This window comes from Camelus bactrianus, chromosome 5 (assembly GCF_048773025.1).
Source record: "Camelus bactrianus isolate YW-2024 breed Bactrian camel chromosome 5, ASM4877302v1, whole genome shotgun sequence".
Taxonomy (NCBI): domain Eukaryota; kingdom Metazoa; phylum Chordata; class Mammalia; order Artiodactyla; family Camelidae; genus Camelus; species Camelus bactrianus.
Genome location: NC_133543.1, coordinates 103,070,746 through 103,096,758, shown reverse-complemented (window position 1 = coordinate 103,096,758; position 26,013 = coordinate 103,070,746). Strand labels below are relative to the sequence as shown.

At 52.4% G+C, this 26,013-nt stretch overlaps 1 protein-coding gene across 7 annotated transcripts in view; it reads right to left on the bottom strand.

Annotated features, from left to right (window-relative positions):
* Window positions 1-18,640: 18,640 nt before the first annotated feature.
* TRAF3IP1 (TRAF3 interacting protein 1) overlaps window positions 18,641-26,013 on the bottom strand; it is a 58,755-nt gene continuing 51,382 nt past the window's right edge. For 6 of the 7 annotated variants that reach the window (XM_045511511.2, XM_010948210.3, XM_045511507.2 and 3 more), the window contains 2 exons: window positions 21,971-22,194; window positions 18,641-20,475 (listed from right to left, as the gene is read on the bottom strand). In XM_045511511.2, the coding sequence (XP_045367467.2) occupies window positions 20,310-20,475; window positions 21,971-22,194 (390 nt within the window). In that variant the 3' untranslated portion in view covers window positions 18,641-20,309. Of the gene's footprint in view, window positions 20,476-21,970; window positions 22,195-26,013 lie in introns of those variants that run through there. The other variant, XR_006722343.2, reaches the window with a different exon arrangement.

Sequence of the window (26,013 nt, the reverse complement as noted above, 5' to 3'; positions counted from 1 at the left end):
AAAAACCGCAAGCCTGACCCCACCCCCACTCCAGAGATGCTGATGCAGCTGGTCTAGGGTGTGGGCTGCACATCAGGATTTGGGGGCTTCCAAGCAGTTCTAATATAGCCGGTTGAGAGCCCTGGTCCCAGCTGGCTTTGGCTGCAGTGCAAGGGGTTAAGTGGCCTGAGCAGAGGGCCACTCCCTGCCTGCGCCTGGCTCTCATGTTGCCCTGGGGATCCTGTCTCTTCTCTAGAAGGACCTGAAGCACATCTAGGTCAGCGGCACCCCACGCCCTCCTCCTAGTTGCTCTCGGTGGGGGGCAGTGCCCCCAACACCAGCAGAAGTGGCACTAGACCTCACCCCGTTTTTCAGGACCCTGAGATCAGGGAGGCTTAGTTCGGTGCCCACCAGACACAGGGGCCCCCGAGGACTCAAACCCAGGACCACCCAGCCCTGCAGCTGTGTTCCTCAGGCTTCACCTTCTCCCCGGGGCCCTTTAAGCACAGAACACCCGCCAACAGAGGGAAGCGAGTGAATGCTAGAGACAGAATTCATTCAGATCACATAACCCACACGCCAGTCTCTGTCTCGGGGCACACCAGCTCTGGATGGACACATGGCCAGTGCCACCTCAGGCAGAGCGGGGAGCTGTCTCTGGCCCCCTCCAAGTCCCAGGGGCACCCTGGCATTTTCCCACCCCCATCACTTCCTCCCACCCCAAAATCCCTCATCCTCTCCTGTTGCCATCTGACAGCTCAGGCCAGCCCACCAGGAGCCCACCCATCTGTGTCCCCAAAATAAAACCCCAGTGTCCCCACAAGAGCCTTCCTTGGAGTGATTATAGCCTCATCTTTCTGGAGGCTAGTTTGGGTTAAGATGTTCATCATCCTTGACCAGAAATTCCTCTGCTGAGCATGTATTCTAGGGAAATAATCAGATGTGTGAGAGACTTAGCTACAGTGCTGCCCATTAAGCATAATTTTTGTAGCAAAAAAAATGTCCAGCAGTAGCTTTCTGGCTCAGGAGGTCTGCGAAGGGGCTGGGAAGCCTCCTCTTAACCAGCCCCTCGTTCCCTGCCCTCTGCAGGGAGCCGGGGGCCTCCTCTGGAAACACTGCAGGTCTTGGCAGGGCTAGAAGCCTGAGCCCCACAGCTGCAGATGGTGGGGGCTCCTGCCCTAGCTTGGGGGTCCTGGTGCTGCTGGCAGCTTGACCCCCACAGCCCAGCTCCGGGAAGAGGCCAGAGACAGCCACCCCACAGGGTGGGAAATGAGCCATGCTCCAGGTCCTGCGCCCCGTGGGCCTGTGTTTGGGTATCTCCTCCCAGGCACCTCCGGCCTCACTCCTCATTTGGAGATCTCCTTTGCCCTCCTCTGCCCCCTCCTCTCCCTGCCCTTGGCCTCCAAGGTTGATGTAGGGCCACGACTCATGTTTACCTTCCAAGGGCAGCCCTCACTCCCGCATCACCCTGGAAACGCTTGACCAGCCCTGCTCTGCAGACCCCGCCCCCTCTCCATGGGGTTGGTATCAGCAGAGCTGTCTGTCCTCTGAGAAAGGGAGCAGAGCCTGGGGTCCCGGAGGCCATGTCCTTCCGGCCAAGTGATCAGCTCCAGGGTCAGCTTCTCCAGGCCGTGGTCTCCTGTAAAATGGGGCTGAGGACACCTGGCTTGCAGGGTTATTGTAAAGATACAAGATTCCTCAGAAAGTGCCAGGCACTTCCCATGCGGAGAGAGCCTCGGAACAAAACAGACTCAGCTGCCTGCTCCCAGGACAGCACCGCTCTGCTGAGGGGGCCAGGAGCCAGACAGTGGCCAGGCCCGCCCCCACACCCCATCCTGGAGGGGAGCTCGCCTCCATCCTGCACGCCGGCTGGGACTTGGGGAGCCCTCTCTCATGCGGGTCCCCGCACACGTCTGAGCTCTGGGTGTGTGTCAGGAAGCCACAGCCCTGATGACACCAGGTGTCCTCCACCGGGGCCTGCTCCGTCCTCCATCCGAGACCCACACAGGGCACCTGCTGTGCACCCGTCACGGGGGCGAGGGGGCTCAGGGCAGGGAATCTGGGCCCCAGGCCCCCAGAGGTGGGAGAGGCCTGAAGCTGTGTCCCCGGGGAGCAGTGACTCACAGCAGAAGCAGCAGGTTCTTAGAGAGTCGTGCCTCCTCCCTAGGCCAGCCATCCCAGTTTGCCTCAGTTTGTTCCAGGACGCAAGACCTCAGTTTTAAAATGAGAGTGAGCGGGACCCTCCCCACCCCTGGGGATTGCTCCACGCCTCCCTGCTTCCCCTTCCCTCCCTCCCGCCCTGCACCTCGGACTGAGAAACCCCTGTCTGGTCCTGAGCTGGGAGTCTGGGGCCCTTTACAGCACATGTGCCAACCTCCCCTCCTCTTGAAGCAACCAAGGCTCCCTCCGAAGCCAGCGTCTGCACACCAGGCACCTCCGTCCCCACCCTCAGCTCACCAGGCCAGCCGGGCGCCTGGGCCCCCCCCCCCCGCCAGCCGCCACCCGTGCACCCCGGGCTTCCAGCTTTTCTCACCTCGCAGCTGCGCAAGGCGCTCTTATCTGTCCTGGCAGACACGGCGCTTCCTCGAAAGCCGCGTCTGCTCGGACGGATATTTCAAGTTGCTCACAGCAGCTCGCCGGGCCTTGATACTGAACAAATGGCTCGAGTCACTCATCAGCCGGAAGTGACAGCCACCAGGCCAAGCATGGCGCCTGGGGCAGGGCACAGGCTGAGGCAGACGGACTCGGCCCGTGGAGCCTGGGGTCCAGGGAGTGGGGTGAATGGCTCCCTCAGAAGGGAGCCCCACCTCCTAGTCCCTGCAGCCTGTGAGCAGGACCTGATCTGGGAAAAGGGCTTTTGCAGATGTCATTAAGCTAATGGTCTCAACCATCCTGGATCAGAGTGGCCCTAAATCCAAGGACAGGTATTTCTGGATTTGAAAGGAAGGAGATCTGAGACTCCGACACAGGGAGAAGGTCATGTGGGGAGACAGGGCCTGGGAGGAACAGGGCCACAAGCTAAGGACCTGGGGCCACCAGAAGCTGGAAGAGACAAGAGGGACCTTCTCGAGAGCCTCCAGAGGGAGCGTGGCCCTGCTGACACCTTGATTTCAGGCTTCTGCTCCCAAACTGAGCAAGAATACATTTCTGGTGTTTTAAGCCTCCCAGTTTGTAACTGTTTCTCATGCAGTCACACTGAGTACTGGGCCCGGAAGGACAGGGTGGGGCCAGGGAGGGGCGGCTTCTGCTGGACTCAAGATGCTAACCACAAAGAGAGCAGAGGCATCATAGCCAAGGGACCGGACAGTCCCCGGAGGTGAGGCCCTGTCCTGTGTCAGGCACCCCACAGGCTTTCAGCAGGCAGCGCGGTGATCAGCCCTGGGTTTGGACAGGGCCACGCTGGCCGCTCTGTGCAGGAGCTAGTAGAGGGGAAGGATGGGGGACTCCAGGGAGACCCAGGTGACCTCAGTCCACCACACCAGCCGAAAAGATAGAAGACACCGGCCTTCGTGGGGCTGCAGCTGCCACGTCCAGCCCTGGACGGTGCCTGCATCCCTGGGAGGTAAGAGTTGGTCCTGCAAGAGGTGGTCAGGTGGCAAGGCGAACCCAGACCAGACGTCCAGGGAAGCTGGTTCAGGCCCAGGGAGGCTTTGGTTTGGTCTGGGGACACGGGGTGGCCAGAGCATCAGGTGGAGCCGACCTAGAAAGGCCAGCCTGAACTGGAAGCCTCTCTGACTCTCTGCTTCTCTCCTCGACCTGCTGTGCCGAGCCTGTCCCTGTGTCTCTCTCTGATGCCACCTCTTCCTCTGCGCCCCACCCCCACCCCGGGCACCTATGGCCAGGCAAGCCAACAGGAGCTTCAGACAACAGTCCTCAGGTGTCCTCCTGTCACCCCCCGTTTCTGTGCGGCAGGAGTCTGGACGGGCGCAGCAGGACAGCTTGTCTGCTTCACAGCGTCAAGACCTCTGCCAGGAGCCCCAAGGCTGGGGCGGGGTCGTCTGAAGGGACATGCTCACAGGTGATGCTGGAGGCCTCGCTGGCGCTGCCAGTAAGACACCCATACGTGGCCTCCCCATGTGGTCTGTGTTCCTCACAACCTAGCGGCTGGATTCCAGTGGGAGCACCGGGATGGGGGAGAGAGTCAGGGGGATGCATGTCCTATGACACTTGGAAGCTGTGAACGTAACCCCTACTGCATTCTATGGTCAAAGAAGTTACAAAGGTCTGCTCGGGTTCAAAGGGCCAACGAGGGCCCCACACGTCTCTCTGCAGAGGATTGTCAAGGTCCCAGTCACAGAAAGGCTGTGAGATGGAGGCCAGATACCTTTGCTGCAGCTATTTTGGGGTAATTCCCTCTCGCTCTCTCTTTCTCTCTCTCCCCCTTCCCTGTCTCCCACCCTTTCCCTGGACCTCGGTGCTTCTCTGACCCTGCCTCTCCCTCTCTGCCCCCCTCCTCTCACCAGTCTCTCCCCTTGGCCTGTCCCTGTGCGTTTGCCCATCCCTCTCTCTGCAGAGGGACCAGAGGGACATCCTTGGCTCTCTCTCAGCTTCTGCCTCGGCCATCAGTCTCACTGCGTTAGAAATTCCAGCCTGACCCTGCATGACCAGTGACCAGCTCAGGCATCCGCCTCCCCCTTGGGTCTCTCAGGTCACATCCTGGGGACAGAGCCCTGGCCAGCCAGTCGGCCGCAGGCAGGTTCCTCTGGCCCAGGAGCCCCTGCTCCAAGGCTGCGCTCTAACGGCCGCACTGACCGGCAGAGTCTGGCCACCGGGGTAATTAAAAGCCTTGACCATGGTCTGTAGATAAGGAGGTTCCCCTCACGCACACAGTGAGTGGATGGTTTGTCAGAAGAGGCTCTACTCAAATCAGTAAGAAAAAAAAAAGAGCCTGTGGGCCTGTGGGAGCAGACGCTGCGGGCGCCCGGCGGCTCTGGGCCGGGAGGTGAGACAGAAGAGCCTGCGAGTTCTGTCCCTTGCCTGATGCAGGGCAAGCTGAGGTGGGATTCACGCTCCAGGGCCCCTTCCATGTCCCGCAGCCACTCCCTGCTCCTCTCCCCAGAGCACTGCCTTAATAAATCACTTGCACACACATCCTTGCCTTCGAGTCTGCTCTGGGAACAAGGAGTTGGTTCCCATGATTGTGAAGGCTGGCAAGCCTGAAACCCAGGCTGTCAGCCCAGAAACTCAGGCAAGAGTTGGTGCTCTACTCTAGTCTTGAGTCCAAAATTTGGAGGGCAGGCTAGCAACCTGGAAACTCAGACAAGGTTTCTACACTGCAGTCTTGAGGCAGAATTCCTTTTTCTCAGGGAAACCTGTTTTTGGTTTGAGGTCTTCGACTGATTAAAGTCAACTGATTATGGATGCTAATTCCATTTATAAAATACCTTCACAGCAAGACTCAGATGGGTGTTTGATCCAATAACCTGCACCACGACCTAGCCAAGATGACATATAAAAGTGAACCATCACACTCACCAAGACATCTAGAGAATGAGATGTCACGGATGGGATGGTCTTCAGGAACAGCTGGATCCAGGAGCTCAAAGTCTGGCCCTAGGTATCATCCATCTCCAGACTTGCTTTCCTCTGTGTGCAGCCTCCACCATGACAGTTTCTTCTGTGTTGCGTCACCACAGGCCTTCAAGCTCCTAGCTTAGTAACTGCAGGACAAACCTCCCAGTCCACATCACCTATCGATCCCGGAGTATACTCTCACTGTCCTGCTGGGCCATGTGCCCACCACAAGGACTGGTGCAAGCCCATGGCTGGGTCCTCTGCCAGGGCCTGGAGTGAAGGAGGAGTTCCCTGAAGAACTGGAAAAAGGAGAGCGGGAAGGTGGCCAAAGCAGACAACCAAGCACACAGCTCGTCTTAGCCGCGCTGCTCGGAGAAGCACATTGCTTTGGTCACTTTCGTTTTCAGAAATTAATTTCCCCGATGTTTGAAGACAAGTGAATTTCTTTTATTTTCTCAGAAGTCGAAAGCCAGAAAACACATGCCATTCAACCGTCTGTGGACACTGAGATGGTCAGCTTCATCCAGGTGACACCAACGTCGCCCTCTCTGCTTTTCCCTGCAGCGGTCGGTCACACCAGGGTCAGGACCAAGGGGGCCTGCCCTGCACAAGGGCCCAATGACAGGCCACTTCTGAATCCATAAAGTACCAGAAGAACACCCTGGGTTACAATTAATAAAGGTCATTGTTACTAGACATGAACAAAGCCCGCCTTCATTTCTTTATTCGGTGGCCCATTTGGTGAAGCACTTAAGAAGTGCCCAGGCCAACATACACACATAATGGCTTTAATTACATCCTGTAAATTTATTTTTCCAGAGAGAAATATTTCTCAGGGAAATGTCCATAAAAGCAACTTTCGCAGCAGTGTGATTGTGTGTGTTTCCTAGAGGAAGTCTGTTTAGTTTAAGTCCCACTTTGAGCACAACTTTTTACAAAGACAGGGGTCCCAAGAAGGCTGCCAAGAGCCCTGGAGATGGCGATGTCGTGGCCTGGGACGCTGGGGGAGAGTGGGCATGCAGCCCGCCCCCCGTGGAAAGAAGGCAGGGCGGGTGGGGGCGGGGTCATTCCCACTGACTCCCTCTCCAGACCAGCTTTCGTGAGTTTGCAGGGTTATTTCCACACAATTCTGCCTGCTGCATCACGGGCCCCTTAAAGGAAATTCTCAAAGACCAGTTTTAGAAAGAAGGAAATGATCCCAGACGGAAGGTCTGAGATGCAAGAAGTAATGGTGAGCAGATACTGGTAAATATGTGAATAATTTTGACAAACCTTGGCTGCCTAAACAGCAACAAAACATTTGCTTTGTGAGCTAAAAACCAGGATGAAAATAAAATGCCAGATGATATAGCACTTACGTTGGAGTCGTCCTTGTATTATTGGAAGAAAGTAAAGATACTGATCAATCTTAGACTTTGTGAACTGTAAGTATTAAAGTAGTTAAGCTAGTAAATTAAAATAAGATCCATATAATGCAGAACTTCCGACCCACACAGCTCTAAGAAAAAGAGAATAAACATTTTTCTTTTTCTAAAATTAGGCCAAAAAAAAAAAAAAAAACACCACCCAAAAGTGGGGAAAATAGAGACCACTTAATAAGATAGAATAATAAATCTAAATGGAATAAATTCCCCAGATAAAAACAAAGGCTACGCAACTGAATGTTTACAAGAGACACAGTTGAAATACAAGAATTCAGATAGATTTAAAAGCAAAGGATGAAAAAATGTATCAAGGAGAAATCAATTAGTCATCACAGTGAGTGGGAGACTTCAGACAAAACACCTCTCTCAGTAAGTGATGAATCAGGTAGGAAAAACACCCATAAGGGTACGGATTTGGACAAAATACTCAATACGTTTGACAGAATGAGCATACATAGATATAACATTGCACTCAACAATTTGAAAGTACAGAGTCCTTTCAAAATAACATGAAAATAACAAGTGTGGGCGAGGTTGCGGGGAAATTCTGGAGCCCTGTGCACTGCTGGTGGGAAGGTGGCACGATGCAGCTGGCGCAGAAAACAGCGTGGCGGGACTGCCACGTGGCCCAGCAGTTCCGATGCTGTGTGTGTATCCAAAAGAACGGAAAGCAAGTATGCAAATAGGTATTTGCACACCCACGTTCATGGCAGCACTATTCACAGTAGCCAAAAGGCGAAAGCAGCCCAGGTGTCCACTGACAAGGCAAACGGGTAAACAAAATGTGGCCCATCCTTAGAGCAGAATACTATTCAGCCTTAAAAATAAGTGAGATGCTGACCCGTGCTCATGCATGGATGACCCTTGAGGGCATGGTTCTCAGTGAAATAAGCCAGCCACAGAAAGACAAATATTGTGTGACTCCACCTACGTGAGGTCCCTAGAGCCGTCCAATTCATGGAGACAGAAAGCAGGCTGGGCGTTGCCAGGGGCTCGGGGAGGGGCACCGGGGAAAGCGTTTGACGGGGACAGGGTCTCCATTTGGGAAGATGAAGAAGATCTGGAGACAGATGGTGGGGACGGCTGCACAGCAGTGCGAATGTGCTTAAGGCCACAGAAATGTGCACTTAAAAATGGTTAACGTGGTAAATTTTACATTACGTGTATTTTGCCACAATAAGAAAAAAGGTGGGGATGATGATGTGTCAAAATGCTGTTTGTTAAGCTCAATAAAGAGATAAATTGTGAAAAAAATTCTCTGAAATTTTACGAAATTGGTCACATGCTAGGTCATAAGGCAGCCTCCACAGCTCAAGGCCGACTCGGCGGTCCCTTCCCCTCCCGTGATGCAGTCAAACCAAGATCAAAAAGATAAAGGAGGGGGGGGGGCACATACTTGGCGGCAGGCCAAAGAATAAATCAGTCTGGAATGAGGACATTTGCAACTGAACCGAAGTGAAGCGTCTATTCAATGAAATAGTCGTCAGCTATTAAATCTCGGGTTAAGGGAGCACAGTGACAAGGGGGAAGTACAGTTGCGTCATTTACTGAAAGTAAGAGGTCGACACCGCGCACCAAGGAAGCCACGTAGTCCCAACAGCGTGAACATGCGTGCGGCTGTGCGTGTGTTACCTACACATGAAAAAGAGGGGAGATTGTAAAAACAAATTGTCAAGATGACAAAGCAGACACACGCCAGCAACCAGCGTCTGAGCCGCGCCTTGGGAGGCGGGCTCATACGTCGTGCTAATTTCCTTCTTGATGCAGTTTTCTAACTGAACGAATGTGAACTAAGTAAGTGGAAGTTTAAAACAATGAAGGTCGTTGAGACGAAGGCAGCGGGAGCTGTGTGGGCGGGGCACAGGGAGCCCCAGACCCCCAGCACCCACCTTTGGGTCCACTCTGCTGCTGCAGGAGGAACTGCAGGGCACTGTGTGGCCAGGGAAGGACCCCTCCCTCCACGCCCTGCCTCCCAGGTGACGGATGCCACGGGCGGGACCCCAGGTAGGGGCAGCCTGGGTCTGCCCCTGGAGGTGATGAGGTGAATTCTGCTCTGTCTGCAACGTTCGCCCAGTCCTCTGGCCCTTCTCTGATGCCGGAGCCCCAGCCGACTGTGCCAGACCTGGGGAAGCACCTACGTGCCCCGGAACCCACAAAATCAAGACGGAGGAGGCTACGTCAAAAGCCCCTGTGTGTGCCTGTTCCAGAAAACAGAGCCCGAAGGAGCTGTAACCTCAAGAGGTTATTTTGTCAGGAAGCCGGGCAGGTGCAGTCATTTAGAAAGCAATCGACACGCCTCCCGGGCGCTCCTGCCGCAGCCCCCGAGCCAGCCAACCGCCCCTCACAAGGGCCTGGGGACCCGCAGGAACAGGACCTGCGGACCCTGGGCTGGAAGGATCTGGGAAGGAAGGACACCCCCTAGCCCCCCACCCCTGTTGCTGGTGCTGAGAAGGGATTTCTAGACCCGCCCTGCGGTGGAGGCCTCTTACTTTTCCAGGGGCCCAAATCCCTCTGCCCCCCGCAGGAATGAGGCCCAGAACTTCAAGGGGGCCCGCGGGCCCCGGCTGCCAGTCAGAACCAGAGGCCCAGCTGAAAGACACCTCCTCCCTGGCTCTGAGGGAGGGGAGTTACAAATACTAACGGTGATACAAAACAGAACAATGGGTTCTCAAACTATTAGTGATATAAATACTGCAGCACACAACTGACAAACAACAAGACAGACAGTACCCTTTGTTACCAACTCCATACGTAGGTAACTGACTCTCACAGAACGCTTTCGCTGATTTTTGCTGAACTCTTGTACTCACAGACAACCCACGGTTGCAACTGACAAACAAGCACAGTTCTGACCTGAACTTTGGTTAATCCTCTCACTTATTTTAGCAAAGAGGAGGAAAGAGGGACCACAGGTTGCTGCAGAGGAGCAGCGGGTGTCTGGCAATGAGACGAGTGGTTGTTTTGCTGAACTGAACAGCCGTTTTTGAATCCTGGAAGGAATGTCCTCAATTTTTTGAGTTATTCACGATGTCACGGCTGCAGATACATGTACTTTGTTAGCACTTTCACTCTGTCAAATTGGCCAGTTTCCCCTGGGGTAAATACTCCAACCTCGGCCAGCAGTGATTGAACCGAATTGAGTCGGGAAGAGATTTAGCACACGATCGTGTTTCCACAGCTCAGACGGCCTCCCAGGCTCGGATGAAAGTAGAAAGTGATAAAACACTTAAGAAGGGGTGAGTTTCCGGGAGCCACTACCTTTGTTTTTGATACAAGGGCTCAGAGCTCCCAAAGGCGCAGCAATCGATCGATCGCTGGTGCGAGCAGCTCCAGGCCGCCCTGCCCTCTCAGCCTGTGCCCTCAGGCGCCCGTGTCCGGGAGGGGGCTTTGGAGGCCGGGAGGTGCCCACAGGCAGGGCCCCTGGGGGGACAGTGAGGGCAACACCGGCCAGCTCCCTCCAGAGACCGCTCCGCTCTTTATAAACTGTGACCTTCTCATTCCGTTGCTAAGAAGTCTAGGAGTTTTATTTTAAAGCCACAAATGGTTGTTTTGGCAGGTGTGAAAATGGGGGGAACACTGAGGTGGGTGTGCAGTTTTACAGGTGATGGGAGGGAGGCTTGTGCAGGGATGCAGGCTGGCCCACAGGTCCTGCCCGGGGTCTGTGCTGTCATTGGGGCAGGAGCAGCCGCTGGGGTGGGAAGCCTCCTTACGGGGTCCCCGTGCTGATACGAGGTCTGGATTTGCAGCTCTCCGAATGCCTTCAATGCCTGCCTAAAAGCCATGCTTTAAGAGTTTCTATTTGCAAGTTCTATTTTTAAATGCATCCCGGTGTTTACATTGAAACTGCCCCAAAGACGCTTTCCCTAAAGAGCTGTAATCCCTGGAAATGGAAAACCCACCGGAAGGCCTCGGGCTCGGCTCCCGGGCCGTCCAGGTGGGGTGGGGAGTGAGGTCACCTTGGTGGTGGGTCCAGCCCCCCCCCCCCCCCCAGGGACAGGACGGGTGTGAGCCCCAGCGGCAAGCGGCCCTTGTGCCTTTGTGGGCCCTTCTCTCACAAAAACATATTAACAATCACATTTTGCAGCCACACTGCTGAAGAGGCCGTGTAGCGACATTACACATTCGAACGTTTACTCTGATCTGAAAGTTAATTTTTTTTTCTTTTCATTATAAAAGAGAGTAAAACACTTTTGCGGGCGCCTGAAAGTGCCGAGGGCCCTGGCTCTGCTCCTGCGGTGTGGGGGGATTGAGGTGGGGGTGCGGGGGGGTGTCCTGCGGGCCGGTATCCTCGGGCGCTGGACAAGGTTCCACGGTCTCAGAGGCAGGGCAGGGGACCTGCAGCCACTGCAGCCAGCTAGAGGACCTCGCCCTGCAGACCTGGGCACCAGCCCGAGCAAACGGGGGTTCCTAGAACTCACTGACTCCCCTTTTCCTGGCTGTGTGCCCGCCCAGACGACAGAACGAGCAAGCGGGAACCCACCCCAGGCACTGGCGGCGACGTGTCCTCCGCCCAGCGGTCAGCGGCCCCGCCCTGAGCTGCCCGCTCCCTTTGACCCTCGGGCCGGCCTCACGCTCCGAAACTCGACCTCAATCTGGTGCCCCCGAAGGCAGCTGGACGGCGTGCCTGGAACTGAGACCTGGCAGAGGCCTGTGACCTGCTCTCACAGCCTCAGCTTTCTCAGCTGTAGAATGGGTAGCTAAGGCCTGACTCCTGGCCCCACAGAGGCTCAGGTGGGAAGGCGGGAGCGAAGGATCTTTGTAAACAATTTCACGCTGAGAGGGCTCTTTTCGCCTGACGCTCTGGCAGAAGAGTGGAAGGGGATTCCGTAACAGAGGGAATGCCAAGCCCTGGAAAGCCGCAGGGCAGCTGCAGCCGACCCAGAGGGCCGGCGCCAGGCACCGATCGCAGCAGCTCTGCCTGGGGTTTAAGGGAAAATTTTGGAAAACCTTGGAAAGGTCTCGGGCTGCTGGACAGTGAAGGAGAAGAAGTGGCAAATGCAGCTGCCCTGGTACCTGTCCTGAGAGATGTCACATCCCACTGAGGCTGCCTGCACGCCACCTCCCACCCCATTTTCTAGGGCACTTTCTTTTCAGGAGAGAACGGTGACATTCACCTCCTGGCCAGGGGCATGGGATGGGGGAGGCAAGGTGAGGCTTCTCCAGGCAAACTTTGAGCAATGAGAGGGGCCTGGGGGCCCATCAGGTGAGCAGGAACCACAGCTCGGCTCAGCCTGCAGGGGGCTCCTGAAGGTCACCCCTGCCTAGGCTGGAGGAGTCAGCAGGTAGAGGGTGGGGTGAGATCTGGGGTAATGGGACAGTTCATTCCTTGTTGGGAGTAGGCAAGGTCTGAAGGAGCAGAGGGAGCATCCAGTGAAACCCTCCACGGCATCCCTGAGAAGTGGTCAACCAGCCTCTGCTTGCATACCTCCTGAGACAGGGGGCTCTCTACCCACATCACCCACAGACCGCTCTGTCTGCATGGAGACTCCCTCCTTATACGGGGCCAAAGTCTCATCTCCCTGTATGTCCCACCCACAGCTCTGTCCTAGGGACACAGAGAACCTTTTATTTGAAGGTTCCTCCCCTCTCCAGACCTTTTACTTGAAGACAGTGGTCATCTCCCTGCTCCAGCTTTCTCTGTTAGCAAAATACTCCTGCTTTCATTTTGAGAAGCGCTTCCAAAACCCTCTCTAAAAATATTGAGCAATTTACCCACCACATCCTCAACCACACTGTGTATTATTAATCTTTTCAGCTTTTGCCAGTCGAAAACTTGCCCCTGGGATACTGACTTAATTACATGAATACTAGTCAACACTTACACAGAGCACACCATGTGCCAATTATTGGTAGCTCCCATGTGGATTAACCCAATAAACACATGGGAAAGTAAGGCAGAAATTTGAGGTCACTTGCCCAAAGACACCAGCTAATAAATGAGCCATCCTCGGGCTGAGGGCAGGATACCCCGACTTGCTGGGGTTCCAGCCTAGGTCGTGCTCTCCAGCCTGGACTCCTAAGCTCTCTGCCCCATAATCCCCTGATGACAACGTCAAACATTGGTTTTTGGCTACCTGATCACTGGTATCTTCCACGAACTGACTTTATTTTCCATCATCTTACTTGTCTATTTTTCTTATTAAGTATTTTTCTTATTAATTAAAAAGCCTTTGCCTCTTTTGAACATTAACTCTGTTTCAGACAGGGCAAATATTTCTCCCAGAGAGGCATTTGCTTTTGCTTGGCTATATGGGGAATTTTATTTTTTGTAGAGCTAACTGTAATTTTTCTTTTCACTTCTGGCTTCTGAAAATGTCTTTTTTAGGAAGTTGTTCTTCATCCAAAATAGTCTTATTTTGTGAGAGGCAACCTATTGTATAGGAATAAAGCACTAGGGCATGGTCAGTGCTAAAATATATTCAAATGTATGAATGCATTTATAGGAATATATTCCTACACAAAACGTTGCCTCTCACAAAATGGAATTATCATAGACAACAAATGTATAAATAGCATAATAAGTCTGTCAATCAGTAATATAGACATATTTATAAATATTGTAAATATGAAAGCGTCTTCAATTATTTTCTTCTAGTTTCCTCGTATCTTCTGAACTCCTTTCGTTCTGGGATTTACTTCTGTACGTGGTATTTCAGCCGTACGGCTGACCGTGCGTTCCAGTGCCACTTACTGGGACAACAATCTGAAATACTTCTGCTGTGAAACATCACATTTATCGGGAATTAGAACTCCCAGATGTGTGTGTGTGCCTCTGACGGGGGCTCCCGTGCTGTTTCGTTGGCTAATTTCTGTTTCCTACACCAGCGCCACTTTGTTTTCATTGCTGTAGCTTCACAGCATATTATCAGCTTCAATTTCTTCAGTAATGTCATTTGGACTTTTTTTTTTTTTTTTTACTGTTCACTTTACAGATTTGGGGGAGAAAGGTCAACTTACGTCCCTGAGGTCTGCACCGTCCCACGTGCTCTGCCCCCACCATGCTCCCAGCCTGCCTCCTCCCCGGCCCTGCAGAGGGGCGGTCTGGGAGTCCGGCCCACCGCCCTGGCTCTGCGGGGTCTCCGGCAGGGCTTCTCCGTGCTGCACTCTCGCCCACCCTCCTGGGCACCGGTCCTCCATCTCCCGGGCAGGGGTAGCTAAGGGTCCCCAAGCAGAACTGGACACACGCACCCCACCATCCTCACTGGAGTCTGGTCCCAGGTCGGGGCGGGGGCCCAGCACCCATCCTTGCCTGTGACCCACTCCTCCACACTCCCTGTGGCTCAGGACCAGGAAAACCGCCAGGGCCCAGGGAGACCAGGGCCCGCCTGGCCCCGTGTCTGCCCACCAGGCAAGGTGGGCACTTCTCTGCTTGGGGAAGCCCGGAGCTTGCGAGGGTGGCGCTGCCTTCTCCCTGCCCAGGCCAGGAGGCTTTTATGCACTTTGTGAAAACAAACAGTACTTCCTAGAACTGTCAGGCCCCTGAGCCCTAAGAGGTCCCACACCTGGCTTTGGAACCACAAGCCCCTGGCGGGTATCTCTCAGGGCCTCCCCGCAGTGGCCAGCAGGCCCAGGCAAAGCCATGCCTTTCGTGTCCAGTCCTGTCTGTCCTCAGGACCGAGGCCTGGGCGCACCTTTCCATAAGACCTCCCCGCAGGGGTTTCTCTCACAGGAAGATGAGAGCCATCCAAACACGGAGGAGGAAGCGTCTCTGGACTTAACTGTGTGTCTGCGGCACATTCAGTAAGTGGCTTCTATCCATGAGTCGGGAATGAGATGTGAGGCCCTCCGCCAAGATGGGGACACATCAACCAGCCCTGAAGAATTAAGGGAGGTGAACAAGGGCCCCAGGACCCCCCACGTGAGCGAGAACACTCTTGAGAAGCCCCCGATGCTGAGGGGTGACCCCATCCACGGTGAACCTGACGCCCAGAGGTGGGGCTGGTGTCAGGCCACACCGACCCAGACTCCGAGCTCTCCCCAGGCCTCGTGGCCTCCTTCCCGCCAGGTTTCTTGCCTTCACCTGCGGGTTTAAGGGAAGGAACAGAACCTGTCACCAGGTGAGACCAGGGCAGAGGTCACCAGGGAGGTGGGGTCTGGCCCTGCGCCCCGGCCCTCCTCCGCCAGCGGGGATGAGAACAGGCTCGAGCCCCCGCCCCCTGCTTCCCCGAGGTGAGAGGTCAGAGTCGTGGAGCGCGTCCCACCCACAACCCCACGGTCAGTGGGGTGTGCCCCCCAGGCCAGCACGCCACCCGCGGGCATCAGCTACAGCCCACCTGCCCCTCACTGCTGCTGCGGGACCTTCGAAACGCCGTGGTGCAGTCCGGGGACACCAGGGAGACTGGTGATGGACGCCCGTCAGCGCCTGGGCCCAACTTTGTCCTCAGGGGCCTTTCCGCCTGCAGTTCGAGGGAGGCCCAGGAGCCAGCCGTCGGGAGGGGCAGAGGGAGAGCGCCTGCTTCACCTGGGACTCACTCTCACCAGGAAAAAGCTGCACAGGCCTGAGCCTTTTCTTGAGCAGTGGGCTGGGGCCACAGGACAACCACTGGCCCAGAACCCAGCGGGCAGGCCGTCCCGGCAGAGAGAGAGGGCCGCCCGGGGCCGCCCTCCCGTGGGGGTTCTCCACAACCTCCCAGAAGGCACTGGGCAGGTTTTCAGCAAGTGTCCCTCGCGGTGTGGACCCGAGACAGAGCAGCAGCCGCTGTGTAGCGGGAGGGCAACACCTCATCTGGGAAGCTTCTCCCCCATTCCCTGCGAGACAAAGATATCCTGCCCTCGGGGCTCTGCAGGGATGCGCCGAGACGCCCACGCCCCAGGACAGCGCCACAGGAGACGGGGTGAATCAAACCACAGACAGTGCCCCCCAAAGCCAGGCTACAAGCATCTGGCAACAAGGCCCGTTTGCTGGTGGGAGACCCAACCGCACACAGCCCACCACCAGCGCCTCGCAGCTGAGGTGCCCGCGTTCACCCAGCGACCCCACAACCTCACTCCTGGGCGGCCATCCCCAGACACACTTGCACACGTAGGAAACGATGCAAACTGGTCAGTGACTGCACAAGGCTGGGAACCACTGGGGCCAGCAACAGGGAGCAGGGCCACCCAAACAAGGAGTGTCCTCGGGGCCTCCGCTCGGCTTTGGAGGGAAGGGTGGCGTTGGGCCCACTTCACCGGAGACCGCCCAGGTGCCTGTCGCGTCCTGACCCAGGTGTTGGGCTGCACGTACGCGCACCATTGGGGTTCCTCCTCCTGCTCCTCTCAAGTGGGGACCAGCCTGGCTTCATCTTTCCATGTCCTGAGAAAATCCTTCAGTGCCTCTGCCTGCCCAGCCGTGTTCACACCCGCTGCACACTGCACAGACCCACTTCCTGCAGCTCCATCCAAACCGCTGGAATGATGTCCAACAGGCCCAGCTGGGGTTCCCTTCCGGGCAACGCCAGTTCAGAGGAGCCTTGGGGAAGGTCCTCCAACGCAAATCCAAGACACGCTTCCACGTCTCGCCCCGGGGAAACAGAAACCTTCTCGTGGTGCTGGACGCACCCTGCAAGCCCCCGCCGGGCTCTCTCACCTCGCCGTGGTGGCGGAGCTGAGGCGGCGGTGGGGCCCACACAGCTCTCCTCTCGTTCAGAGGGGCCCCATTGTCCCTTCACAGCCACGTGCCACCACTCATAGGTGTCAAATAGGGAGAGGGACCCAGTTGTTTGTCATCCAAACCAGGATATGACTGCAAGTGTGTGTGTGTGTGTGTGTGTGTGTGTGTGTGGTGGGGGGTGGGGGGTGAATTAATAATCATGCCTCATAAAAAGGCACGGCCGCCACTGTCCTGAGCGGATCAGGACCCGAGGCCTCTTCCGAGAGAGACGCAGCCCCGCATACAGGAGGCAATAAGCCCCGCACACCAGCAGTCACGGCGGAGTCTAGCAAGTGAGCCCCAGCGTGCACCTGCTGGCGTCACCTAGCAAAACACTGGCTTTGATGATGATTTTAAATGGCAGACTTAGGTGGGTTTTTTGGTTTGTTAAGTTGTGGTGATAGTCATGCGAAAAGTTTTCCTGAGAATAGAACAGGAAACCTGAGAGGGCAGCGGAGAACACAGCAGATGCTGTGAATGAGCTGACAGTCCGCGGCAGAAAACTGGTGCAGGCAGGATGCCCCCCGAGGTGCCCGACTCACTGGGGGCGGTGGCAAGGGGACCCCACAACCGCGGGGAGTGCTGTGCCGGCAGCAGTAGGGGCAGGGCCAGGGCGCCGGGAGCCTCGCGGGGGGAGTAGGCACCTCGACCGCACACTTGATCACAAAGCCCGTCTGGCCGGGGCAGCCTCCCCTGATTTATAGACTTCACTTTCTCCTGAACCCCATTTTCTTACCAGAAAGACCACCTTGCATGGTTTAAGAAGCTGATAATCAATCTGGAACTCAGCTTTAAATGTGGACTTGAAGACCAGTGTTACAGTTTAAAAAGCCATTTAAATGCCTGTTCCCTCTCAATTGAAAACCAGCCCTCCCACGCTCCCTCTGTGAAAACGCGTGCAAGGAGCAAGGGGGCCTCCAGGGGCTCCGGCCACCCTCCTGTAAAGCCGGCATGACTGCTCTTACCAGACACTGTGCAGACAAGCACAAGAGCTTCTATTAACAAAGTGCATCACAGGACAGAGCTGCGCTCAGCGCCCCGGGGCAAGTGCTCACGCCGGGCACCGGACGGGTGGGGGTGCCGTGGGGGTGCCGGCTCTGGGACTCGCCCTCCCGCGCCTGCTGTTCTGCACCAGCCTCTGCGGGAGGCGCACAGGGCGGACAGAGGTGGGCCCCAGGGAGGCAGGACGGCGGGGGTGGGGAACAACCTCTGCTTCTCAGGGTGTGGACCAGAGCACCCTGAGCCGGGAGTGGGAATCCCTCCTGCACGGTGGCACCTGGCACGTGCCTCCCTGGAGCCCGATGCTGCTGGAAGCTCAAGCCAGCTGGTCAGTCCAAGCCCGAGACTGCTGACCTCAAGCCGCTTATTCAAAATCTGTCAAAGGTCCCACCGCCTGCCCTCCCACTCGTGCACCGCGCACCGCCGCCACGCCAGCAGACACAGCGTGGGCCGCTCAGGGAGGCTCGGGGAAGAAGGCGGGTGCATTTTAGGCGCACTTGTCAACAGAAAAGTTCCAGACCCTCAAAATCCTGAATTGCACTCAGTGTCAGTAGAAAACATCATCTCTCTTCACAGATTCCAGTTAGTACTGATTTTTAACATCGCTAGAAAACAAGTGTGACTGTCAAGGTGGGAAGCACAAATGCTAGTCTGAAATGTCAGTGTTTTCAAAGGTTGATGCCATTTCTTTTAAATATAAATTAGCATCAGCTCAACTTTTAAACTGAAATTTCTAAAGTATGACTTCAGTACTTCCTGAAAACATATAAACCAAAGTAGAGGGGAAAACTGAATAATCCCATTTGTGTATTTTATCAAAACAATACCATCAGGACTTGATGCATCTCTGATGAGACACAGCAGTGACCACACGGAGACTTTCTAAAGCTTCATGAATGATCCTAAAACTTCTGACAAATGCTTGCCTGTCTTATAAACCTTCAAACAGAAAAGGGGTGTCACAATATGAGCGAAGATAAATTTCCCTGAACTTTCTTCGAAGGAAAACAAACTGCACACATTTGAAAATACAAAAAATCCAAATGCTTATAAATGCTTTTTTCCAGGTGTGAACTGAACTGTACAACCCATACACTTAATAGAAAAAATATGTGATTATTTTTAATGATTTATGTATAAAAGAAAAATAAATTTTATGATACAATTTGATAGACTACTTCATACAAAATTTTACTCACATACAATGTATGCAATTTTTTTGCAACATAAAAATTCTAGTCTTATGTACAAATTTATAAAAGGCAGACATCTTAACCTGAAGTGAAACAGGCTCCCTGTGGGGCTGCAGCGAAGTCATTCCAGCCAGGAGAAAAGAGACACAGACACGAAAAGGTGCGCAGAGGGCTGGGTCCTCCTCTCCCCCTGAAGTGCATTTGGGATCATCTGACCAGACAGACCGTCGTGGGCACCACAGGAAGGCGGGAAAGCCAGCGCTTCAACACGGCAGATCTTACGATCTGGTCTTGAACGTACTCAGCCTAGAAAACCCTACAACTATCTTTGTAAGGGATTTGTTTTGGAAATTACTCTAAGAAAAACCTAACCATGCCTCCTGTGCTTGTCTTTTGAGGAAACAACACGTTCTCAGGCAATTCTAACACTTAAGATGGCACACCTTGGGTTACATAATAAATACGGTATCTAGCAATAAAAGTATCAGGAACCAGACCTTAAGACCCGTAAGTATGTCTCCAAACTGTGAAATCCTTTATACACAAATTTAAGATTTTAGTAAGTATTTACAGTATCATACGTAGTGAAAAACTAAATATAAACAATTAACAAAAAAACTTCTGCTTTAAAAAACAACTTCCAAAAAAATAGTAACATCAAAAAACTTTGTAAATCGGTGCATTCTTTTAAGTCTTCCTTTGCGGTTTCCCCTAAGCTACCTGTCTCTCAGGTGCACAGGTGCTTACGCCTGCGCAAGGGAAAGGCATGATGCCGACGCCCCCGGCGAGCAAGCCCCTCCTCCCGCGGGAACCAGGACGCCCGCCAGCTACACTCATAGGCCCGGGGGAGACCCATGGGCAAAATGCTGAAGACAGTGAGGATACAGCCTGCGACAATCTCATGCCCAATGTCCATGAAGGCCATTATGAAACCTCCTTTTGAAATTCATGAACTTTAAGGGCTGGAAACATAAGCAAAAGATAATAGGGACCAGTAAGAAAATTACATAAAGAAGTGTCTGCAATTACAAAGAGATTAAGAGTTCACATGTACCTTATATGGGCTGATATCAACCCTTCTCAAGTGGGAAGGAGCTAAAAATACAACTCATTCCTTTTCAGGCCTCATTCTATTTATGACGTTCGCATCAGAAAGGACAGCCATCCTTCACTCAGTGCTTGGCTTCCGGAAGTCCTGTCCCCCGGCCAGAGACTGAAATCGAGGACTCCTGCCTTGGCGTGCCAGCACCACTTACCTGCGAGAGAATTCTGGTTCAGAATGAACAGAACAGGCCTCCGCAGAAACACAAAGAACAGGCAAGTTGTAAAGAAACTCCTCACACGGGCATTTTGAAGAGCTATTTATAACTAGCGAGGGCTCCAGCTGGAGGACGGGAGGAGACGCGGCCTCTCGCACACCGAATACGCCTGGCGCTGCGAAGCTCTGCAGCTCGCTGGGGAACGTCGTCAACGGTTCGTCCTCCTCAGACGGGAACTCGAGGAGTCACGGCATCCCCGGCTCCTGGCACTTTCCGACTGAGGACGATCGTTAGTCTTTGCAACTTGGAGCTTTCACCTTCTGGAACTCAAATTGATACTGTACACCATTTTCTGAATTTTCTCTTCATTCTTTAGAACGTTGGCCTTCACAGCGCAGATCCTGTCCTGCTGGTCTCTAACCAGCTGCTCCAGCTCCACCAGCTCCGCCTTCAACGGCTCCACCGCAGCGTCTGTGATGCTGGCGGGAGACAAAAGCAGGGGTGCGTAAGGGTCTTTCTGTTTAGATTTGCTTCTTAATAAAACGGTGAAAGACAATGAGAGTAAATCATTCATTGCATCCAAAGAACAAGGGTAAGAACATAAACATACCAGGATAATGATACAAAGGGGAAAAATCTTCACACCTGGGAAAAATCTGTTTATTTTCACAATCCCTGCCACAAGCAAAAGTCAAGTCGAACATGAAATGTATACAAAGGAGGTTAACACTCTTAAAGGAGGGGCTGAAAGTCCCTAGTTCACGTATGCTGCCGAGAGCCCGGGGGCCATCGACACCACGAGCCCCGCCTTCCTCGCAGGGCCCCCACTTTCCTCGCAGGAACCCGGCCTCCAGGAGAGGCTCACCAGCTCCAGGGGCTTCCAGCTGAGGCCCCTCTGCCTCACGTGTTCAAGACAAGTCAGGAGGCCCTTCAGTTCCTGCGTTAAATGCTAGGAAAAGTCTAGAAATTACTTGGGAAAGCTGAGGCCAGAAGTAACCTCTCCCTTTAGGGTTCATAAAGCATATAAATACAGAATAAAATACAGCAAAAAACAGAGATAGTTTCCAACCATCATACCATAAAGCAAAATCAGGTTTTGTAAGGAAGAAACGTCTGCGGTGGCATTTTTTAACACCTTAAATCAAAATTTAAGAAGTGCTAACAAACGATCATGCCAGAAGAGGCACCGAAAGCTCTCTGTGACTTTCTACTTCTGTCAAGCTGTATATTTTAACACTTATTTAGGGGACTTTTTAAGAATAAGCAGACTAATAATAAAGAGTAGACCTTCACCATAATGTGCTTTTAATTATATGGACTTAGAGCTGTATCATTGAGTCCAATCGAGTGTTTTCTAAAACAAACTGTTAACAGGTGATATAGTTACATGCGCCACAGATTCACTGATTAAAAATAGAGAATATCAAACACTTTCCTAAAATAAATCTCTTTTTAGGGGCCATCACATTTCTGTTATGGCATCCTCTTTAAAATGGGTTCACCAGCATTTCTTTTAGAGCACAAAATTAAAATACTTTCAAATTACAAACACTTACAAAATTTGGGCGATTTCGATAAGACTGAGAGAAACTATGGTATCCAAACTGCAAAGGTTCCTATCTTTTTAAATGTCTAAATCTACTTTGTTTTTTATTTAATCAGTCTTCTTTGGGGGGTGTGGGGGAGGTAATTAGGTTTTTATTTAATTTATTTTTAATGGAGGTGCTGAGGATTGAACCTAGGGCCTTGCGCATGCTAAGCACACGCTCTACCACCAAGCGACACCCTCCCCTATTTTGTTTTTGAACAATGACTGCAGATCTTTTCTAATTGCTACGAAGAAATGCACGATATGATCTGAATGAAAAAGAAGCGTGCTTCCTTCCAGGGAGGAGGTAAGAGAGGGCCGAGAGGGAGTGGTTTCCAGGGAGCTCTCTCCCCAGGCCCCGCGCCCCCCCCCCCGCACCCCCCTACCTCTGCTCCTTCTTCAGGGCCTCAGCGTGCTGCGTGTTCTCGGCGCGCCACAGCTGCAGCTCGTTCTGCATGGCGTCCACGTCCTCCTGGATGTAGTCCATGATCTTGCCCAGGGGGAGCGCGCTGCGGCACAGGGTCTGGGTGGACACACGGAGCCTCTCTATCTCCTTGGAGACTATGTCCTTCTCCTTCTTCCACGCCGACTCAAAGACCAGCAACTTGTCCTATAGTCAGTGGGGAGGGACGAAGAGAGAGAAACTCCCTCACTCTAAGGCAGGACGGCGCGGGGGTGGGGACAGAGCCGGCTCAGGACCCCCGGGCCAGGACGCTGTCTCAGCTCTGTGGCCGTGGGGCCCAGCCGGGTGCGCAGGTCAGCAGTGCCGGCCAGAGGCTGCTCCTGGAGGGCTGTCCGAGGGCCACACTTCTCTACGGCAGGATGTTATTTCCCAACTGACCACTTACCGCGGTTGTTACTACAGAAGCTCAAGGACCATGATGACTTTCCCCAGCAGCCTGGCAGAAAGGGGCCCTGACCCTGCACTTCGCTCCCTGAATACCCCACCTTTTCCACCTCAAACGCTGAAACCCAGTTTGCCAAGGAGGAAAGCAACCCGCACTAGAAGCAGGGGCTGGGGAGGTGGACGCGGAGGGTGCAGAGGGCGTGGCTGGCAGACCCCCGGGGCAGCAGCCAGGCTGGTGAGGGCTGGCCGGGGGCTGCGGCGCAGGGCCACGGGGGAGGGGCGCACACAGCAGCAGGTGAAGGCGATGAGGATACAGAGGTGGGAACCTCATCCAGTTTCGGCCAGGAGCTCCAGGGCTCCTTGACAAGCAATATTTAGAGTTCTCTTCATGTGAGATTTTGATACAGACATCTCTTGAGTTTCAAAAATTGATGTCAGAATCAACAAGCAGTTTCAACTGGGAAACCTTTCCTGGGAGGATAAACACCGTGTCAGAAGCCCCCCCGGCGCACCCACGCTACACGGGCTGGCTGAATGCCCCTGTTTTACCCACTTACAGCATGAGTCAGATGCGCTAAGTCATAATTAATCAACTTCTTGTTTTATTTTTACACTTGCTTTATTACGTTGCATAACCACTTGTGTCATGTCTAATTCCAGTTTCAGACTGCAGACCCCAGGAGGGCAGGAATATTTCAGACTGTAGACACCGTAAGTATCTCCCAAATGAACAGATGAAATGAATTAGTAATTTATGTGTCAAGATCATAGTTCCACCACCTCCTGGCCTTTGGCAAACACATGGGAAGCCTTAACATAATGCCTGACACAGTGTCAAACAGGACTAGAAGTAACAGGCAGAACTCACAGAACTAGTGAGTGAGTGCTGCAAGGCTGCGGGATACAAGGTAAACCTACAAAAACCAATTTTGTTTCCATTTGCTGGCAACAAACACATAAATACAAAAATTAAAAATACAATGCCATTTATAGTTGCTTAAAAAAAGAGAAATGCTAGGTGTAAATCTAACAAAATATGTATGTAACTTGTACACTGAAAACCACACAAAGCGGATGAAATAAGTCAAGGAGGGTCTAAACGAGAGCCAAACCGTGCTTGTCCACTGCAAGATTCAACGTAGTAAAGACGTCACTTCTGCCCAAATTGATGTACAAGTTTAACACAACTCCTGCCCAAATCCCAAACTGCAGATATGGACACGATTAGACTAAAATGTATACAGAAAGGCAAAGGAACCAGCATGGCTAAAACACTCTGAAAAAGAAGAAATAAGAGGGCGGAATCAGGCTACCCACTTCCAGGTTTTATCATTCGGCTACAGTAATCAAGACAGTGGCGCTGGCAGGGTGGACGCCCAGGCCAGTGGAACAGAACAGAGAATCCAGAAACAGATCCTCACAAACACGCCCCCTGGCTTCTGACACAGGTACCAAGCGATCCAGCCGAGGAAACACAGCCTTTCAGCATACACGGCGTGGGAGCCCCTGGACGGCCACGGGGGGAGAAAATGAACCTTGCTTGACCTATGTCCCACACCTCATACAAAAATCAACTCAGAATGGATCACAGACTTAAATATAAAGCATAGAACTATAAAACTTTTAGGAAAAGAAGTTGGAAGAAAATCCTTGGGATCTGGGGCCAAAGATTTCTCAGATTTGACATCAAAAGCGTGATCCCCTAAAGGGAAAACTGTAAGTGGACTCTTTCACAATTAAGTCCGCTGCACAAGAGACCCTGCTGAGTGGGCGGAAGACAAACTAGAGAGTGAGAGAACGCATGCTCAAAACACAGATCGGACAAAGGGCCGGTGTCTAGAATATCAAAACTCTCAAAAGCCAACGGTAAACGGCAAAACGGCAAATAATCCGATCAGAAAATGAGACCACACACAGAAACAAGCTCCAAGTGGCTTAAAGCCTTACACGTAAGACACGACACCATAAAACTCCCAGCAGAGAACACGGGCAAAACATTCTCTGACATAAATCACAGTGAAGACTTCTTAGCCCGGCCTCCCAAAGCAAAAGGCATAAAAGCAAAAATAAACAAATGGGACCTAATCAAACTTGCAAGGTTTTGCACAGCAAAGGGAATCATAAAGAAAATGAAAAGATAACCTATGAAATGGGAGAAGATATTTGCAAATGAAGCGACATACAAAGGCTTAATTTCCAAAACATACAAACAACTCATACAGCTTAATATAAAAAATAAAACCCAATCAAAAAGTGAGCAGAAGACCTAAACAGACATTTCTCCAAGGAAGACACACAGATGGCCAACAGGCACATGAAAAGATGCTCTACACAGCTAATTATCAGAGAAATGCAAATCAAAACTACAGTGAGGCATCACCTCACAGCAGTCAGAATGGCCATCATCAAAAAGTGTGCAAAGGACAAATGCTGGAGAGGGTGTGGAGAGAAGGGCGCCCTCCTGCACTGCTGGTGGGGGTGTAATTGGTGCAGCCCCTATGGAAAACAGTACGGAAGTTCCTTTAAAAACTAAAAATAGAGGTACCATATGACCCAGCAGTCCCACTCCCGGGCATATATCTGGAGAAGATACGACTCCCATGCCGTCATTTGAAAAGACACCTGCACCCCAATGCTCATAGCAGCACTATTTACAATAGCCAAGACATGGAAACAGCCTAAATGTCCATCAACAGATGACTGGATAAAGATGTGGCAATGTATATACAATGGAATACTACTTGGCCATAAAAAAGAACGAAATACTGTAATTTGCAGCAACGTGGATGGATCTAGAGATGATCATACTAAGTGAAGTAAGTCAGAGAGAAAAAGATAAATATCATATGATATCACTTATATGTAGAATCTAAAAAAAATGATACAAATGAACTTATTTATAAAATAGAAACATACTCAGAAATAGAAAACATAATTTTGGTTACCAAAGGGGAAAGGGGTGGAGAGGGATAAATTAGGAGCTCAGGATTAGCAGATACAAACTACTATACACAAAACAGATAAACAATAAGGACCTACCATATAGCACAGGGAACAATATTCAGTATCTTCTAATAACCTACAATGGAAAAAAATCTGAAAAAAGAATATGTGTGTGTGTGTATAAGACGGAATCAGTTTACTGTACACCTGCAACTAGCAGAACACTGTAAATCAACTATACTTCAATTAAAAAATAATAAATTCAAAAAAATTAGAAAATTGGCCAAAAAAAGACATTTCACCAAAGATACATAGATGGCCAACAGTCACATGAAAAGATGTTCAAAATCACTACCTACTAAGGAAATGCAAACTAGAACCACGTGAGATATCACTCCACACCTATCAGAATGGCTAAAACAAAAAGCAGTGACCACACCAAATGCTGGTAAGGATGCAGGGAAACTGTACCCCTCACTTGTGGCTGGTGGGAATGTAAAATGGCACAGGTGCTCTGGAAACTAGTTTGGCTGTTTCTTTAAAAACTAAACGCGCAACTGTCATACAACCAAGTAGTCGCATTGCTGGGCGCTTATTCCAGAGCAGTGAAGCCACGCTCACGTAAGAACCTGCATAGGT